Here is a 17,679-nt window from a genome sequence, read left to right on the forward strand (position 1 = left end):
CTTGGGGGAATGTACATGAAATACATATATATTTTGCCATTTTAACACAGGCACAATCCATTGTGCATTCTTCTGCCAAAGCAGGTCCTTAATCATAAGGCTGTCTCTATGAGAGCTGGAAAACGATTCATTGGTGAAAAAATGCCATAGTAGCTATGACACAGGCTATTATTATTATTATTATTATTATTATTATTATTATTATTATTATATTATTAGTTAGCCAGCAACTGTACCATTAGCAGTGCCAAAGTGAGAGGCAAGAAAGCCAGACAGAAGGCAGTGGGTCGGGGAGCACTTCCTGAATTGACTGATGACTCTGAAAAAGTAGGAAAAATAAAGATATGGTTCAGTGAATGATGAAAGTAGATTGTCTTTTCATGTTTCTGTTCAAATGTTGACTTTGCTCTTACAGATGTGTAGTTGTATTGTGACAATTAATACATACCAACATTGACGCTGCCCGGTAGGATGTTCAGGGAGGTGGAACTGATGGTGAAAGTTGCTTGTGCGCTGCATGCGCTGGGAACCGAAGATTTGTTACTGAACACGAGAGTCATGTTGGTTACGACAGATCCACTCCTAGGAAAGAAAATGGACAACCCACAGAAATCATTATCATCACTGTCATAATCAAAGTATTCAAGTCGGTAATGAGAATTCATACTTACTTGAATGAGTTGACAATGGAACGAAGGAAGCTTGGGGTTCTAGCAAAAATCTTGTTTACCTGCATTGAAATATTAAAATATGATTACCAAAGCTTAACAGAGTCAAATAGTCAAAACACCAAGCGCTACAAGAAGGTGCCCCAGACTCTTCTGCTAATTGGGATACTTTAGCTGATTTTTTTCTGAGAGAGGGAAATGGTGTAATTCAAGAGGACTTAATGTTTTCTGAAAAATGAGATGTTGAGGATTATAATAAATAACGCTTTGATGTCATATAACAAAGACCAGACTGCTCAAGATTGACCTTGAAATTGGATGCCTGTCCATGTCGTAAAGACATCAGGAAATCTCATAATCCCATAACAACGGATACAAAGGTTGCAGGTTCAATACCAGTTGTAGACACTAGTTTATTATGTTTTTGTTTCAACTCTATCCCAAACATTAACCGTTAACTTAACCTTTCTGAATGAATGCCTAAACATACTGTTTTAACCCTATCCAAAACCTTAACCATTAACGGAAAATGTGTCATACATGAATACTGACATGCAATACAACGTCAAAATCCGAAGTTGCTCCAAACTTCAAATTTCAAAGTTAGGAATACGCCACTCAAAAACCGTCTTTTAGTGTTTGTTTCAGTAGTCCATTGTTGAAATAATCCCCAAAATGTTTTGAAAATATTTAATATTCAAATACAGAAACACAGCAGGTATGATCCATTTTGCATCATAAGATGCTAAATGCATCACACTGGCTGTATTTCTGCATTTGAAAGTTGTTTAATATCTTAATGACTTGACTACTGACATGCAAAACTGTAAATATTTCCCATGCTGTGCACATTGTACTTTCTGTTGCCCATAACAGCTGTTAGGCAGGCAGAAGGGTTCATAGGCAGGCACATGGGTTCATGTCCACTAAGAAGACCGTAAAAAAAGTCTGGACATTGTTCTCAACGGGGAGGTCCCAGAGTACGATAACTTTGTACTGAATAATCTTTGGTTCATTCTAACAATAGGATGCCAACTCATATCCAGTTTCTTTGGTGTGGTGTGTATTGATGAAAAGGCATTTGGATACTTACCTCTGAGACCACTTTGCCAGCCAGAGCCTTGAATGCTGAAGAGGACGGGTTGGCAAGATCCGGGGTGAATTTCTCATCGAGACTGAACCGAAGAATCAGGGTTCCTTCACTAGAAGATGGAGGGTTAGTTAGTGCGACTGCAGTGGTGGTGGTGGTTGCTGCCGGAACAGCGGTGGTGGTGGTTTTGGCCACTGCCTGAGGGGTCGTGGTGACATCTGCAGTTGTTGCAGCGGAGGTGGTTGAATTAGTCATTGTAGTAGCGCCTGAAAAATGCAACATTCAATGCAATGTTTACATTTTGCAATTATTAAAATAAAAAACACATTGTATTGGTCACATACACTTGTTTAGCAGATGCAGCAATATCTAACCAGTAGTATCTAATAATTTCACAACATATTCCGCAAACACACCAATCTAAGTAACGAATGGATTTAAGAATATCTAAATATATGGGAGAGCAATATCAGATTGGCACAGACTAAAATACAGTAGAATATTTTAGAATACTTTTCTAAACATATGAGATGAAATGCCTGATCAGTTGTGTTTTGGGATCTCATGAAGGACAGAATAATAACATAACTGTATCTTTGAATGTATATACAGTATTTCCTACAGTTCCTGTAGGTTCATGCTCTACAACATTCGCAGAGTACGACCCTGCCTCACGCAGGAAGCGGCGCAGGTCCTAATCCAGGCATTTGTCATCTCCCGTCTGGATTACTGCAACTCGCTGTTGCTGGGCTCCCTGCCTGTGCCATTAAACCCCTACAACTCATCCAGAACGCCGCAGCCCGTCTGTTGTTCAACCTTCCCAAGTTCTCTCACGTCACCCCGCTCCTCCGCTCTCTCCACTGGCTTCCAGTTGAAGCTCGCATCCGCTACAAGACCATGGTGCTTGCCTACGGAGCTGTGAGGGGAACGGCACCTCAGTACCTCCAGGCTCTGATCAGGCCCTACACCCAAACAAGGGCACTGCGTTCATCCACCTCTGGCCTGCTCGCCTCCCTACCACTGAGGAAGTACAGTTCCCGCTCAGCCCAGTCAAAACTGTTCGCTGCTCTGGCCCTCCAATGGTGGAACAAACTCCCTCATGACGCCAGGACAGCGGAGTCAATCACCACCTTCCGGAGACACCTGAAACCCCACCTCTTTAAGGAATACCTAGGATAGGATAAAGTAATCCTTCTCACCCCCCTTAAAAGATTTAGATGCACTATTGTAAAGTGGCTGTTCCACTGGATGTCATAAGGTGAATGCACCAATTTGTAAGTCGCTCTGGATAAGAGCGTCTGCTAAATGACTTAAATGTAATGTAAATGTAAATGTCAGGGTTATACCCACATTTTGGGGAACTGACATGATTCAATTTGAAACCATTTGTGAGAAGATGTAATGTGATTTTAGACTTCTAAATTAGATAATTGTTTTTCATATGATGTCTTAAGTCAGTGTAAGTACAGACATTACGACAAAAGGAGGGAACACCCCTTTTCCCTGAGTGCATAAAACCCACTCGTGACAAAATGACGACGTGACAATTAGTCAAGAAAACGCAGGGACGGCAGTCCCCACATTGAAATGAAAACTACTCTACAGAACAAGCAGACAGACAGTGTTGAACCGGACATTGCGAATGGTTAGGAAAACTACAAAACTAAAGATGCACACAGTTACAGTCTGCAGCTCTATATGTGGAATAGACTAGGAAACTCGACCCGAAGACGAAAGGAGAATATTTCACGATCAATCGACCGAATTGTACTCTGAAAGATCCATTATGGAGAACATTTCCCTATAGAACGACCATTGGTACATCAGACGTATCCATTGTAACAGAGCTACAACTATGAAAGACTTTGATCTCTGGTGGACACAGCCAGAAAATTTCTGTCGACCAACTGTCCAGCAGACAGACCGAAGATTTAGTCAAAGAGACAAGAAGACATACGGCGTGAATATATATATTGCAATTATTTTCATAATTCATGTGAAAAGTATAATCATGTCAGTGAGCCTAGTTATCAACTGTGTGTAGTGGGTCCCATTATGTCTTTCCCACTCTTTAAGTCGCTTTGGATAAAAGCGTCTGCTAAATGGCATATATTATTATTATTATTATTATCTGTCCCCACCCTTGTCCATGGTCTACCAAGCCGTCATATCGGTTTAGTCCACTAGGGACCCTTTATTGCATTGTGTTAGTAACCAATAACAATATGTCGGTGTCCGCAACATGGCTGGTTTTCCTATTGTTTCCTCTGTTTTTCCTTTTGTAGTCCATGATTGTCTGTAGACTCTACCACATTACGTATTGAGCCGTTGAATTGTGAATCCACTTTGTCTCTATACTGACGTTTTGCCTGTTTGATTGCCTTGTCGGAGGGAATGACTACTCTGTTTGTATTCTTCCATATTCCCAGTCATCTTCCATGTTTAAATGCGGTGGTTCGTGTTTTCTGTTTTACGCGAATACTGCCATCTATCCACGGTCTCTGGTTAGGGTTGGTTTTAAGAGTCACAGTGGGTACAAAATTCCTATACACTTCCTGATAAACTCAGTTATCGTTTCAGTGAATTCGTCCATATTATTCTCGGAAGCTACCCAGAACATATCCCAGTCCACGTGATCAAAACAGTATTGAAGCATGGATTCCAATTGGTCAGACCAGCGTTGAATAGTCCTCAGCACGGGTACTAACAGTTTGAGTTTCTGCCAATAGGAAGGGAGCAGAAAAATTTAGTTGTGGTCAGATTTGCTGAAAGGAGGGCGGGGGAGGGACTGGTATGCATCCCAGAAGTTGGAGTAACAGTGGTCTAGTGTTTTAGAAGCATGAGTACTACAGTCAAATTGCTGATAGAATTTAGGCAGCCTTTTTCTCAAATTTGCTTCGTTCAAATCTAAAATAGCTAAAATAAATGCAGCTTCAGGATATATGGTTTCCAGTTTGCATAAAGTCCAGTGAATTTCCTTGAGGGCCATCGTGGTATCAGCTTGAGGGGGGATATAGATTTGATTGTGAGGTATTCTAGGTCAGGTGAACAAAAGGACTTGAGTTCCTGTATGTTATCACAATTACATAATTTGTTGTTAATCATCAAACATACATCCCCGTCCTCTTCTTCCCAGCGAGATGTTAATTACTGTCGGTGCGATGAACTGATAATGCAGATTGCTGGACCAACTCCGACAGTATATTCCAGTTCAATTGCCCTCGGTGGTGCAAACAAAGGATCTGCTTTGGGGAAAGTCGTATTGCAGGTCATAATGCCTGGTCATAATGCTGGTCATAATGCTGGTAGTGCTGGTGAGTTACCGTCGCTCTGATATCTGATAGTGTTTCCCAGCTGTAATAAATAACACATACATTTTCTGGGCTAACAATGTGAGAAAAAATACAGAAAAAAAATAAACACTGCAAAGTCTCCTAAGAACTAGAAGCGAGGCAGCCCTATCTATCAGCGCCATCTAGTGTTTTGAGTGTGTGAGAATAGCTAAAGCGATGTGTTGATGAATTGTCTTACGTGTGACCACAATGGAGGATGAATTGATAGGTAAGGTCAGGCCAGACGTGTTGGAAGTAATGGCAGTTTGTAAGGTTTGTGCTACCAGGCTATCGTTAGGCACTGAGCTGATGTTGTTGAATATCAACGTAGAATCCACCACAATTGACCCTGACCTGAAAATAATATGAGAAAAATGTTAAGAACTTTTACAAGCGTTACTTCAGTAACAACCCACTCCCAAGGCATACTAAATAACAATGCTCATTGAAATGTTATTTTTCTCCATCATCCACACTGTTTCAAAGTCATTCAGATGATAATCATGTACCCACCTGAAACTATTGACAACAGTTCGAAAGAATCTGGCTCCAAATTGAGCCTTGAACAAATTATCCAGCTGAAAAAAAGTGTATACAGAATTTTAATGTATATTATAATAACAATTCAACAATGTAAGGCTCGTAATCAAGATGCCATATGATGAATTATGACGAAGATGATCATGATTCTGATTTTGTCATGCGTCTTTCAAACAACTAACGACACTGTATTAAATTGAATGAAAGTTACCTGTGTCATCACATGATTTGCCAAAGTTAGGAACTCTGGTGACCTGCTGTTGCTCAGAGAGATAGTGAAGATAGATATCAGGCTGAACTGCAGTGACAGTTGTGGGCTGGTCAGTGGCGCCTCTGTTGCATGGGATGCCGTTGTAGTTGGCACTTGGATAGTTGGTACTGGGGTAGTTGCTACCGGCTTAGTTGGTAATGGAGTAGTTAGTACTTCGGTCAAATTGGTAGTTGGAGATGTTGTTGCACTGACTACTGGGGTAGTTGGAGTTGCTGTTGTGTTGACTATGGGGGTAGTTGAAGGAGCTGTTGTGTTGACTATTGGGGTAGTTGAAGGAGCTGTTGTGTTGACTATTGGGGTAGTTGACAAAGATGGGGTTGTAGTTGATAGTGTTGAAGTTGTATTGCTTTGTGTTACAGGTCCTGATGTAACATTGACAGCATTTTGGGCTGATGTTAACACATTTATAGGCGCTGATGTTCCATTGAGCACAATGTGTGTTGTTGACAGGTTCACAGGATCCGATGTTGCATTGACAACCATGTTTGTAGTTGACCTGTTTGAGGGGGCTGAAGTTACATTCATGATCGTATATGGTGTTGATATTGGAGGATCTGGAGTAGAAGTAGTAGTTGTAGCTGAGGTTGAAACAACTCCTGGAAGACAGCAAATCATCAGATATCATTATGTGTGTATAACAGAAGAAAAAATAAACATTAAGCATCGCACACAGCTTTGACAACATCTGATCACTGTTAGCGATCAGAATTTTATTGTGACATGACAAGATAGAATAGATTACTTGATGTCCAATCAATAATCGTTTATAGGAATTTGTTTCAGTTGTTATAATATTCTTAGAATGTTAAACAGTTAAGTAATATAGAGACCAGATAACTCTAATTAATTTAATATATTCAAACATAGGAAAGTAAAATGCAGACATATAAAGAAGTGCAGCTGTATGATAACTTGGTATTTAAAACACCTGAGTTAGAGAGAGTGCTTGGAAATACTAAGTCATTTAGAGTTCAGAATATTAAGGTTTCGTACTTGTTGCCACGATAGAAGTTGTGTTCAGTGGGAGAGAGATATAAGAGCTGTTGCTTGAGATGTTCTCTATCAAGGTTGCAACCACTGCACTGGACTCAGGGACTGAGCTGGCATTGTTAAATATCAGCTTAGCATCTACCACAACCGAACCTTGACTGGAAAACAAAAAAATGAAAAACAATTAATATGATACCATCAGTAAAGCAAATTCATATTTAAATGCTATGACAAATATGAACACTACCACAATTTAATGATTTCCCTTTAAATTAATTGATGAATACAATGTCTATCTTAAAATGTATTCCAATAATGGCCCAAAATCTAAAAGGAAAGAATAACTAAGTACCTGAAACCTAGAACCTCTGTGCGATTAAAACTGGATCCATATTTGTTTCGATAAACTGTGTCCAGCTGTAAGCGTAATATAAGCAAATTTAGAAATGTGTCTTGGGAACTGAAACATTGACATGAACAATTAGAGGGAATGTACTTGACATAATGACAAATATGAACACTTATTTTAGGGTTGAAATGCCCCTTTAAGAAACTGTACAAATGAAGATGAACAGTATTAAAAGAGTGGAAAGTAAAACAGAATTTACCTCTGTAGCCACACTGGTTACTAATGCTTGGAACTCTGGTGAAGATGCATTATTCAACTCTGCTGTGAAGATTTGCTCTAATTTGAACTCCAACTTAACCTCTGGTGGTGGAGGGGCCGGTGTTGTGGTAGTGGTTGAAGAACCAGTTGTAACTGTGGTCAGAAAAGCTGTGGTTGTTGTTAGAGTAGCTGTGGTTGTTGTGGGAGCAGCTGTGGTTGTTGTTGGAGCAGCAGTGGTTGTTGTGGGAGCATCTGTGGTTGTTGTGGGAGATTCTGTGGTTGCTGTGGGAAGAGCTGTGGTTGTAAGAACAGCTGTGGTTGTTGTTGGAGCAGTTGTGGTTGTTGTTGGAACAGCTGTGGTTGTGGTGAGAGAAGCTGTGGTTGTTGTGGGGGATTCTGTGGTTGTTGTGGGAGCAGCTGTGGTTTTTGTGGGAATAGCTGAGGTTGTTGTTGGAGCAGCTGGGGTTGTTGTGAGAGCAACTTTAGTAGTTGTGAGAGCAACTTTAGTAGTTATGGGAGCAGCTGTGGTTGATGTTGGAGAAGTTGTGGTTGTTGTGGGAGCAGCTGTGGTTTTAGAAGTAGCGACTGCGGTTGTTGTGGGAGCAGCTGTGGTTGTTGTGGAAACAGCTGTGGTTGTTGTGGGAACAGCTGTGGTTGTTGTTGGAGAAGCTATGGTTGATGTGGGAGCAGTTGTGGTTGTCGTTGGAGTATCTATAGTTTCTGTATCCCCAATTGTAGTTGTCGTTGGAGCTGCTGTGGTTGTTGTGGGAGCAGATGTGGGTGTTGTGGGGAAGGATGTGGTTGTTGTGTGAGCAGCTGTGGTTGTTGTTGGAGAAGGTGTGGTTGATGTGGGAGCAGTAGTGGTTGTTGTTGGAGTATCTGTGGTTGTTGTAGCCCCAATTGTAGTTTTCGTTGGAGCTTGTATGGTTGTTGTGGGAGAAGCTGTGGTTGTTGTTGGAGCAGATGTGGTTGTTGTTGGAACATCTGGGGTTGTTGTTGGAGCAGCTGTGGTTGTTGTGGGAGCAGCTGTGGTTGTTGTGGGAACAGCTGGGGTTGTTGTGGGAACAGCTGTGGTTTTTGTTGGAGAAGCTATGGTTGATGTGGGAGCAGTTGTTGTTGTCGTTGGAGTATCTGTAGTTGCTGTAGCCCCAATTGTAGTTGTCGTTGAAGCTGCTGTGGTTGTTGTGGGAGCAGATGTGGGGAAGGATGTGGTTGTTGTGGGAACAGCTGTGGTTGATGTGGGAGCAGTAGTGGTTGTTGTTGGAGTATCTGTGGTTGTTGTAGCCCCAATTGTAGTTGTGGGAACATCTGAGGTTGTTGTTGGAGCAGCTGGGGTTGTTGTGGGAGCAGCTGTGGTTGTTGTGGGAACAGCTGTGGTTGTTGTGGGAACAGCTCTGGTTGTTGTTGGAGGAGCTGTAGTTGTTGTAGCCCCAATTGTAGTTGTCGTTGGAGCTGCTCTGGTTGTTGTGGGGATGGCTGTGGTTGTTGTGGATGTTTCTGTGTTTGTTGTGGGAGCAGTTGTGGTTGTTGTTGGAAGAGTTGTGGTTGTGGTTGGTACATCTGGGGTTGTTGTCGGAGTAGCCGTGGTTGTTGTGGGAACAGCTGTGGTTGTTTTTAAAGTATCTGTGGTTGTTGTTGCCCCAATTGTAGTTGTCGTTGGAGCTTCTATGGTTGCTGTGGGAGAAGCTATGGGTGTTGTGGGGATGGCTGTGGTTGTTGTGGGTGCACCTGTGGTTGTTGTGGGTGCAGCTGTGGTTGTTGTGGGAACAGTTGTGGTTGTTGTTGGAGCAGCTGTGGTTGCTGTAGGAGCAGCTGTGGTTGTTGTGGCATAGGCTGTGGTTGTTGTTGGAGTAGCTGTGGTTGTTGTGGGAGCAGCTGTGGTTGTTTTGGGAGATTCTGTGATTGTTGTGGGAGCAGCTGTGGTTGTTGTGGCAACAGCTGAGTTTGTTGTTAGAGCAGCTGGGGTTTTTGAAGTAGTGACTGTTATTGTTGTGGGAGATTCTGTGGTTGTTGTTGGAGCAGCTGTGGTTGTTGTGGGAGCAGCTGTGGTTGTTGTGGGATAGGCTGTGGTTGTTGTTGGAGCAGCTGTGGTTGTTGTGGGAGCAGCTGCGGATGTTGTGGGAGCCGCTGTGTTTGTTGTGGGTGAGGCTGCGGTTGTTGGGAGAGCAGCTGTGGTTGATATGGGAGGAACTGTGATTGTTGTTGGAGCAGGTGTGGTTGTTGTTGGAACATCTGGGTTTTTTGTCGGAGCATGTGGCGTTGTTGTGGGAACAGCTGTGCTTGTTGTGGGAGCTGCTGTGTTTGTCGTGGGAGCAGCGGGGGTGGTTGTGGGAGCAGCTGTAGTTGTTGTTGGAACATCTGTGGTTTTTGTCTGAGCAGGTGGCGATGTTGTGGGAACAGCTGTGGTTGTTGTGGGAGCAGCTGTGGTTGTTGTGGGCGCTGCTGTGTTTGTTGTGGGAGCATCTGTGGTTGTTGTGAGAGTAGCTGTTGTTGTTTGTGGAACCGCTGTGGTTGATGTAGGAGCAGCTGTGGTTGTTGTATCCACCGCTGAAGTTGGAGTTGTGGCTGCTGGGGGTGGTGTTGGTACAATCACCTCTGTAATTATAAAATGGATTGTTCGGTTTTCTATTCTGATTGGTCCAATGGTGTTCTATAGGATTCCATTATACCTAAATCGTATTAAATGTACAGTGGCTAAAAATGGTGTACAACTCTAAACAAAGTCTGACATAAAACCCAGTCAACAAAGTTACAGACGTTTCATCAACAGTGCTGAGGACGTAGGGTTACTCAGTTTTTCTTCTTGTTGTTGAGCATAAGATAAGAAGGTACTGTGTTTTCTCTTCAGAATGAAGCACTTTTACAACCACATTTGTTAGTTTGTTTTCTATGTCAAGTAGCAATAATAAAAGACAGATAATCAACTCCAGGCTGCATAGTTAAATGGAAACCTGTTTGGGACAGGATCACACCACCTACGTTGTGATTTATTTTAATAGAATTGCACAGTCTTGAATGAACCATTCCTTGCATGTGCAAGTTATAATTAACTGATATGTTATAAACATTAGTAACAGGAAATCTGTGATGAACAACTAGTGCAAATAATATGTGTGTCTTACTTGTTGCCACAATGGAGGCTGTGTTCACTGGGAGAGAGAAATTAGAGCTGTTGCTTGAAACTGCCTCTGTCATCGTGGCAGCCACATCACTGTTCGCAGGGACTACGCTGGTATCGTTAAATACCAGCTTAGTGATTACCACAATTGAACCTTGACTGGAAAACAACCAAAATCATTATTTTAAATTATGATTTCATCAACAGATCAGATTCATGTTAAAATGCTATGATAAATATGAAAAATTAAACAAATGACTTCTACCTTAATTAGAACCCCAAACACGATGTCAGAAAAAAATGCTTAGAATTACTTCTTACCTGAAACCTATAACTTCTATGCGAACGAAACTGGATCCATATTTACTTTTGTACACATTTTCCAGCTGTAAAAAAAATATAGGAATATATCATATTTTATACATGAATATGTCCTGAGACATTGCGAAGGTTTTACATTGAAATATAGTTTACAACTCACCCTAACCCCAATTTAAAGGTTTGAAATATTTTCTTCATTACTTGTAAACTACTTCTAAATCAATATATCAATCAATCATTTAAATTCAGTCGAAGCAATCATTGAGCAGAATAGTTTTAGATTTTATTCTCTGATTTAATAACATGATATTTTGTTTACTGAATTGACTAGACCCAAACCTTTTTTTGTTAGGGAATCTAAAAGTATGATATGAAAAGGGTTGAAAATGAAAGTAAAACAGTATTTACCGCTGTAGACACAGTATTTGCTAATTCTTTGAACTCTGGTGAAGAAACATTATTCAAATCTGCTGTGAAGTTTTGCTCCAATTTGAACTCCAACTTCACCTCTGGTGGTGGAGGGGCCACTGTTGTGGTAGTGGTTGAATAAACAGTTGTAACTGTGGTCAGAGCAGCTGTTGTTGTTCTTGGAGCAGCTGTGGTTGTTGTGGCAGAATATGTTGTTGTTGCTTGAGCAGCTGTGGTTGTTGCTGGAGCAGAAGTAGTTGTTGTGGGAGCATATGTTGTTGTTGCTGGAGCAGCTGTGGTTGTTGTGGGAGCAGAAGTAGTTGTTGTGAGAGCATATGTTGTTGTTGCTGGAGCAGCTGTGGTTGTTGTGGGAGCAGAAGTGGTTGATGTGGGAGCATATGTTGTTGTTGTTTGCGCAGCTGTGGTTGTTGCTGGAGCAGCTGTGGTTGTTGTGGGAGCAGAAATGGTTGTTGTGGCAGCATATGTTGTTGTTGCTTGAGCAGCTGTGGTTGTTGCTGGAACAGCTGTGGTTGTTGTGGGAGCAGCTGTGGTTGTCGTTGGAGTATCTGTGGTTGTTGTAGCCTCAGTTGTAGTTGTCTTTGGAGCTGCTGTGGCTGTTGTGGGAGCAGATGTGGGTGTTGTGGGGAAGGATGTGGTTGTTGTGCGAGCGGTTGTGGTTGTTGTTGGAGCAGCTGTGGTTGTCGTGGGAGCAGCTGTGATTGTTGTGAAAGTTGCTGTGGTTGTTGTAAGAGCAACTGTGGTTGTTGTGGGTGCATCTGTGGTTGTTGTGGGAGATTCTGAGGTTTTTGATGGAGCAGCTGTCATTGCTGTTGGAACACCTGAGGATGTTGTGTAAGTAGCTGTCGTTGTTATGGGATTAGCTGTGGTTGTTGTTGGAGCAGCTGTGGTTGTTGTGAGAGCAGCTGTGGTTGTTGTTGGAGCAGATGTGATTGTTGTGAGAGCAGATGTAGTTGTTGTGAGAGCAGCTGTGGTTGTTGTTGGAGCAGCTGTGGTTGTTGTGGGAGCAGCTGTGGTTGCTGTGGGAGATTCTGTGGTTTTTGAAGTCGTGACTATGGTTGTTGTGGGAGATTCTGTGGTTGTGGTTGGAGCAGCTGTGGTTGTTGTGGCAGCAGCTGTGGTGGTTTTGAGAGCAGCTGTGGTTGTTGCTGGAGCAGAAGTGGTTGTTGTGGCAGAATATGTTGTTGTTGCTTGAGCAGCTGTGGTTGTTGCTGGAGCAGCTGTGGTTGTTGTGGGAGCAGAAGTGGTTGAAGTGGGAGCATATGTTGTTGTTTCTTGAGCAACTGTGGTTGTTGTGGGAGCAGAAATGGTTGTTGTGGCAGCATATGTTGTTGTTGCTTGAGCAGCTGTGGTTGTTGCTGGAACAGCTGTGGTTGTTGTGGGAGCAGAAGGGGTTGATGTGGGAGCATATGTTGTTGTTGCTGGAGCAGCTGTGTTTGTTGTGGGAGAAGCTGTGGTTGTTGGGAGAGCAGCTGTAGTTGTTGTGGAAGATTTTGTGGTTGCTGTTGAAGCATGTGTGGTTAATGTGGGAACACCTGAGGATGTTGTGTAAATAGCTGTCGTTGTTGTGGGATTAGCTGTGGTTGTTGATGGAGCAGCTGTGGTTGTTGTGGGAGCAGCTGTGGCTGTCATTGGAGTATCTGTGGTTGTTGTAGCCTCAGTTGTAGTTGTCTTTGGAGCTGCTGTGTTTGTTGTGGGATCAGATGTGGGTGTTGTGGGGAAGGATGTGGTTGTTGTGCGAGCAGTTGTGGTTGTTGATGGAGATGGCGTCGTTGATGTGGGAGCATCTGTGGTTGTTGTAGCCCCCATTGTAGTTGTCGCTGGAGCTTGTATGGTGGTTGTGGGAGAAGCTGTGGTTGTTGTTGAAGCAGATGTGGTTGTTTTTGGAACATCTGGAGTTGTTGTCATAGCAGCTGTGGTTTGTGTGGCAACAGCTGTGGTTGTTGTGGGAGCAGCTGTGGTTGTTGTGGGAGCAGCTGTGTTTGTTGTGGGAGCCGCTGTGTTTGTTGTGGGAGCAGCTGTGGTTTTTGTGGGATCAGCTGTGGTTGTTGTGGGAACACCTGAGAATGTTGTGTAAGTAGCTGTCGTTGCTGCGGGATTAGCTGTGGCTGTTGTTGGAGCAGCTGTTGTTGTTGTGGGAGCAGCTGTGGTTGATGTGGGAGCAGCTGTGGTTGATGTGGGAGCAGCTGTGGTTGTTGTGAGAGCAGCTGTGGTTGTTGTGAGATCAGCTGTGGTTGTTGTGTGAGCTGCTGTGGTTGTTGTGGGAGCAGCTGTGGTTGTTGTAAGAGCAGCTGTGGTTGCTGTGGGAGATTCTGTGATTTTTGAAGTGGCGACTTTGGTTGTTATGGTAGATTCTGTGGTTGTTGTTGGAGCAGCTGTGGTTGTTGTGGGAGTAGCTGTTGTTGATATGGAATCAGCTGTGATTGTTGTGGGAGCAGCTGTGGTTGTTGTGGGAACAGCTGTGGTTGTTGTGGCAGAGACTGTGGTTGTTGTGGTAGATTCTGAGGTTGTTGTTGGAGCAGCTGTGGTTGTTGTTGGAGCAGTTGTGGTTGTTGTTGGAGAAGCTGTGGTTATTGTGGGAATAGCTGTGGTTGTTGTGGGAACTGCTGTGGTTGTTGTGCGAGCAGCTGTTGATGTTGTGGGATCATTTGGGGTTGTTGTGGGAGCCGGTGTGTTTGTTGTGGGAGAAGCTGTGGTTGATGTTGGAGTAGATATGATTGTTGTTGGAACATCTGGGGCTGTTGTCGTAGCAGCTGTGGTTGTTGTCGTAGCAGCTGTGGTTGTTGTGGGAGCAGCTGTGGTTGTTGTGGTAGATTCTGTGGTTTTTGAAGTAGTGACTGTGGTTGCTGTGGGAGTAGCTGTGGTTGTTGTGGGATCCGCTGTGTTTGTTGTGGGAGCAGCTGTGGTTGTTGGGTGAGCAGCTGTTGTTGATATGGGATCAGCTGTGATTGTTGTGGGAGCAGCTGTGGTTGTTGTGAGAGCAGCTGTGGTTGTTGGGGGAGCAGCTGTGGTTGTTGGGGGAGCAGCTGTGGTTGTTGTGGGAGCAGCTGTGGTTGTTGTGAGAGCAGCTGTGGTTTTTGTGGGAGCAGCTGTGGTTGTTGTGGGAGCAGCTGTGGTTGTTGTGGGAGCAGCTGTGGTTGTTGTGAGAGCAGCTGTGGTTGTTGTCGGAGCAGCTGTGGTTGTTGTGAGAGCAGCTGTGGTTGCTTTGGGAGATTCTGTGATTTTTGAGGTGGCGACTGTGGTTGCTGTGGGAGTAGCTGTGGTTGTTGTGGGATCCGCTGTGTTTGTTGTGGGAGCAGCTGTGGTTGTTGGGTGAGCAGCTGTTGTTGATATGGGATCAGCTGTGATTGTTGTGGGAGCAGCTGTGGTTGTTGGGTGAGCAGCTGTTGTTGATATGGGATCAGCTGTGATTGTTGTGGGAGCAGCTGTGGTTGTTGTGAGAGCAGCTGTGGTTGTTGGGGGAGCAGCTGTGGTTGTTGGGGGAGCAGCTGTGGTTGTTGTGGGAGCAGCTGTGGTTGTTGTGAGAGCAGCTGTGGTTTTTGTGGGATTAGCTGTGTTTGTTGTGGGAGCAGCTGTGGTTGTTGGGGGAGCAGCTGTGGTTGTTGTGGGAGCAGCTGTGGTTGTTGTGGGAGCAGCTGTGGTTGTTGTGGGAGCAGCTGTGGTTGTTGTGGGAGCAGCTGTGGTTGTTGTGAGAGCAGCTGTGGTTGTTGTCGGAGCAGCTGTGGTTGTTGTGAGAGCAGCTGTGGTTGCTTTGGGAGATTCTGTGATTTTTGAGGTGGCGACTGTGGTTGTTGTGGTAGATTCTGTGGTTGTTGTTGGAGCAGTTGTGGTTGTTGTGGGAGTAGCTGTGGTTGTTGTGAGATCCGCTGTGTTTGTTGTGGGAGTAGCTGTGGTTGTTGTGGGAGTAGCTGTGGTTGTTGTGAGAGCAGCTGTGGTTGTTGTGGGATCAGCTGTGGTTGTTGTGGGAGCAGCTGTAGTTGTTGTGGGAGCAGCTGTGGTTGTTGTGAGAGCAGCTTTGGTTGTTGTGGGAGCAGCTGTGGTTGTTGTGAGAGCAGCTGTGGTTGCTGTGGGAGATTCTGTGATTTTTGAAGTGGCGACTGTGGTTGTTGTGGTAGATTCTGTGGTTGTTGTTGGAGCAGTTGTGGTTGTTGTGGGAGTAGCTGTGGTTGTTGTGAGATCTGCTGTGTTTGTTGTGGGAGTAGCTGTGGTTGTTGTGGGATCAGCCGTGGTTGTTGTAGGAGCAGTTGTGGTTGTTGTGGGAGTAGCTGTGGTTGTTGTGAGAGCAGCTGTGGTTGTTGTGGGAGCAGCTGTGGTTGTTGTGGGAGCAGCTGTGGTTGTTGTGAGAGCAGCTGTGGTTGCTGTGGGAGATTCTGTGATTTTTGAAGTGGCGACTGTGGTTGTTGTGGTAGATTCTGTGGTTGTTGTTGGAGCAGTTGTGGTTGTTGTGGGAGTAGCTGTGGTTGTTGTGGGATCCGCTGTGTTTGTTGTGGGAGCAGCTGTGGTTGTTGGGAGAGCAGCTGTGGTTGTTGTGGGAGCAGCTGTGGTTGTTGTGGGAGCAGCTGTGGTTGTTGTGGGAGCAGCTGTCGTTGTTGTGGGAGCAGCTGTGGTTGTTGTGGGAGTAGCTGTGGTTGTTGTGGTAGCAGCTGTGGTTGTTGTGGTAGAAGCTGTGGTTGTTGTGGGATCAGCTGTGGTTGTTGTGGGAGCAGCTGTGGTTGTTGTGGGAGCAGCTGTGGTTGTTGTGGTAGCAGCTGTGGTTGTTGTGGGATCAGCTGTGGTTGTTGTGGGAGCAGCTGTGGTTGTTGTGGGAGCAGCTGTGGTTGTTGTGAGAGCAGCTGTGGTTGCTGTGGGAGATTCTGTGGTTTTTGAAGTAGCGACTGTGGTTGTTGTGGTAGATTCTGTGGTTGTTATTGGAGCAGTTGTGGTTGTTGTGGGAGTAGCTGTGGTTGTTGTGAGATCCGCTGTGTTTGTTGTGGGGGTAGCTGTGGTTGTTGTGGGATCAGCTGTGGTTGTTGTGGGAGCAGTTGTGGTTGTTGTGGGAGTAGCTGTGGTTGTTGTCGGAGCAGCTGTGGTTGTTGTGAGAGCAGCTGTGGTTGCTTTGGGAGATTCTGTGATTTTTGAGGTGGCGACTGTGGTTGTTGTGGTAGATTCTGTGGTTGTTGTTGGAGCAGTGGTGGTTGTTGTGGGAGTAGCTGTGGTTGTTGTGCGATCTGCTGTGTTTGTTGTGGGAGTAGCTGTGGTTGTTGTGGGATCCGCTGTGTTTGTTGTGGGAGCAGCTGTGGTTGTTGGGAGAGCAGCTGTTGTTGATATGGGATCAGCTGTGATTGTTGTGGGAGCAGCTGTGGTTGTTGTGGGAGCAGCTGTGGTTGTTGTGGGAGCAGCTGTCGTTGTTGTGGGAGCAGCTGTGGTTGTTGTGGGAGTAGCTGTGGTTGTTGTGGTAGCAGCTGTGGTTGTTGTGGGATCAGCTGTGGTTGTTGTGGGAGCAGCTGTGGTTGTTGTGGGAGCAGCTGTGGTTGTTGTGAGAGCAGCTGTGGTTGCTGTGGGAGATTCTGTGGTTTTTGAAGTAGCGACTGTGGTTGTTGTGGTAGATTCTGTGGTTGTTGTTGGAGCAGTTGTGGTTGTTGTGGGAGTAGCTATGGTTGTTGTGCGATCTGCTGTGTTTGTTGTGGGGGTAGCTGTGGTTGTTGTGGGATCAGCTGTGGTTGTTGTGGGAGCAGTTGTGGTTGTTGTGGGAGTAGCTGTGGTTGTTGTGAGAGCAGCTGTGGTTGTTGTGGGATCAGCTGTGGTTGTTGTGGGATCAGCTGTGGTTGTTGTGGGAGCAGAAGTGGTTGTTGGAGGAGCAGCTGTGGTTGTTGTGAGAGCAGCTGTGGGTTCTGTGGGAGATTCTGTGATTTTTGAAGTGGCGACTGTGGTTGTTGTTGTAGATTCTGTGGTTGTTGTTGGAGCAGCTGTGGTTGTTGTGGGAGTAGCTGTGGTTGTTGTGGGAGTAGCTGTGGTTGTTGTGAGATCCACTGTGTTTGTTGTGGGAGCAGCTGTATTTGTTGGGAGAGCAGTTGTTGTTGATATGGGATCAGCTGTGGTTGTTGTGGGAGCAGCTGTGGTTGTTGGGAGAGCAGCTGTTGTTGATATGGGATCAGCTGTGATTGTTGTGGGAGCAGCTGTGGTTGTTGTGGGAGCAGCTGTGGTTGTTGTGGGAGCAGCTGTCGTTGTTGTGGGAGCAGCTGTGGTTGTTGTGGGAGCAGCTGTGGTTGTTGTGGTAGCAGCTGTGGTTGTTGCGGGATCAGCTGTGGTTGTTGTGGGAGCAGCTGTGGTTGTTGTG

General features: G+C 44.8%; 3 protein-coding genes across 3 annotated transcripts in view; all 3 read right to left on the reverse strand.

Annotated features, from left to right (window-relative positions):
• Positions 1–207: 207 nt before the first annotated feature.
• On the reverse strand, positions 208–11,059 carry LOC124013319 (mucin-5AC-like). The gene is made up of 15 exons (XM_046327590.1): positions 11,040–11,059; positions 9,855–10,093; positions 8,901–9,793; positions 8,805–8,848; positions 8,544–8,767; positions 7,809–8,440; positions 7,244–7,308; positions 6,382–6,497; positions 5,842–6,263; positions 5,604–5,668; positions 5,290–5,444; positions 1,762–2,024; positions 672–730; positions 449–582; positions 208–319 (listed from the first exon to the last, which is right to left on the reverse strand). Exons 1-15 carry the CDS (start codon positions 11,057–11,059, stop codon positions 216–218), a joined length of 3,435 nt encoding a protein of 1,144 aa, XP_046183546.1. The 3' UTR covers positions 208–215.
• Positions 11,060–11,928: 869 nt separating this feature from the next.
• LOC124013320 (mucin-5AC-like) lies at positions 11,929–15,233 on the reverse strand (the record flags this gene model as incomplete). The annotated part of the gene is made up of 3 exons (XM_046327591.1): positions 11,929–12,184; positions 13,132–14,116; positions 14,420–15,233. Coding segments are annotated over 3 exons (2,055 nt in total), but the record flags the coding sequence as incomplete, so codon positions are not given.
• Positions 15,234–15,299: 66 nt separating this feature from the next.
• LOC124013321 (mucin-2-like) overlaps positions 15,300–17,679 on the reverse strand; it is a gene marked incomplete at its 3' end in the record, with an annotated part of 72,989 nt that continues 70,609 nt past the window's right edge. Inside the window, exons 11-12 of the mRNA XM_046327592.1 lie at positions 16,770–17,112; positions 15,300–16,415 (exon numbers count right to left, since the gene is read on the reverse strand). Of these exons, the coding sequence (XP_046183548.1) occupies positions 15,300–16,415; positions 16,770–17,112 (1,459 nt within the window). The remainder of the gene's footprint in view (positions 16,416–16,769; positions 17,113–17,679) is intronic.

This window comes from Oncorhynchus gorbuscha, linkage group LG24 (assembly GCF_021184085.1).
Source record: "Oncorhynchus gorbuscha isolate QuinsamMale2020 ecotype Even-year linkage group LG24, OgorEven_v1.0, whole genome shotgun sequence".
NCBI classification, from domain to species: Eukaryota; Metazoa; Chordata; class Actinopteri; order Salmoniformes; family Salmonidae; genus Oncorhynchus; species Oncorhynchus gorbuscha.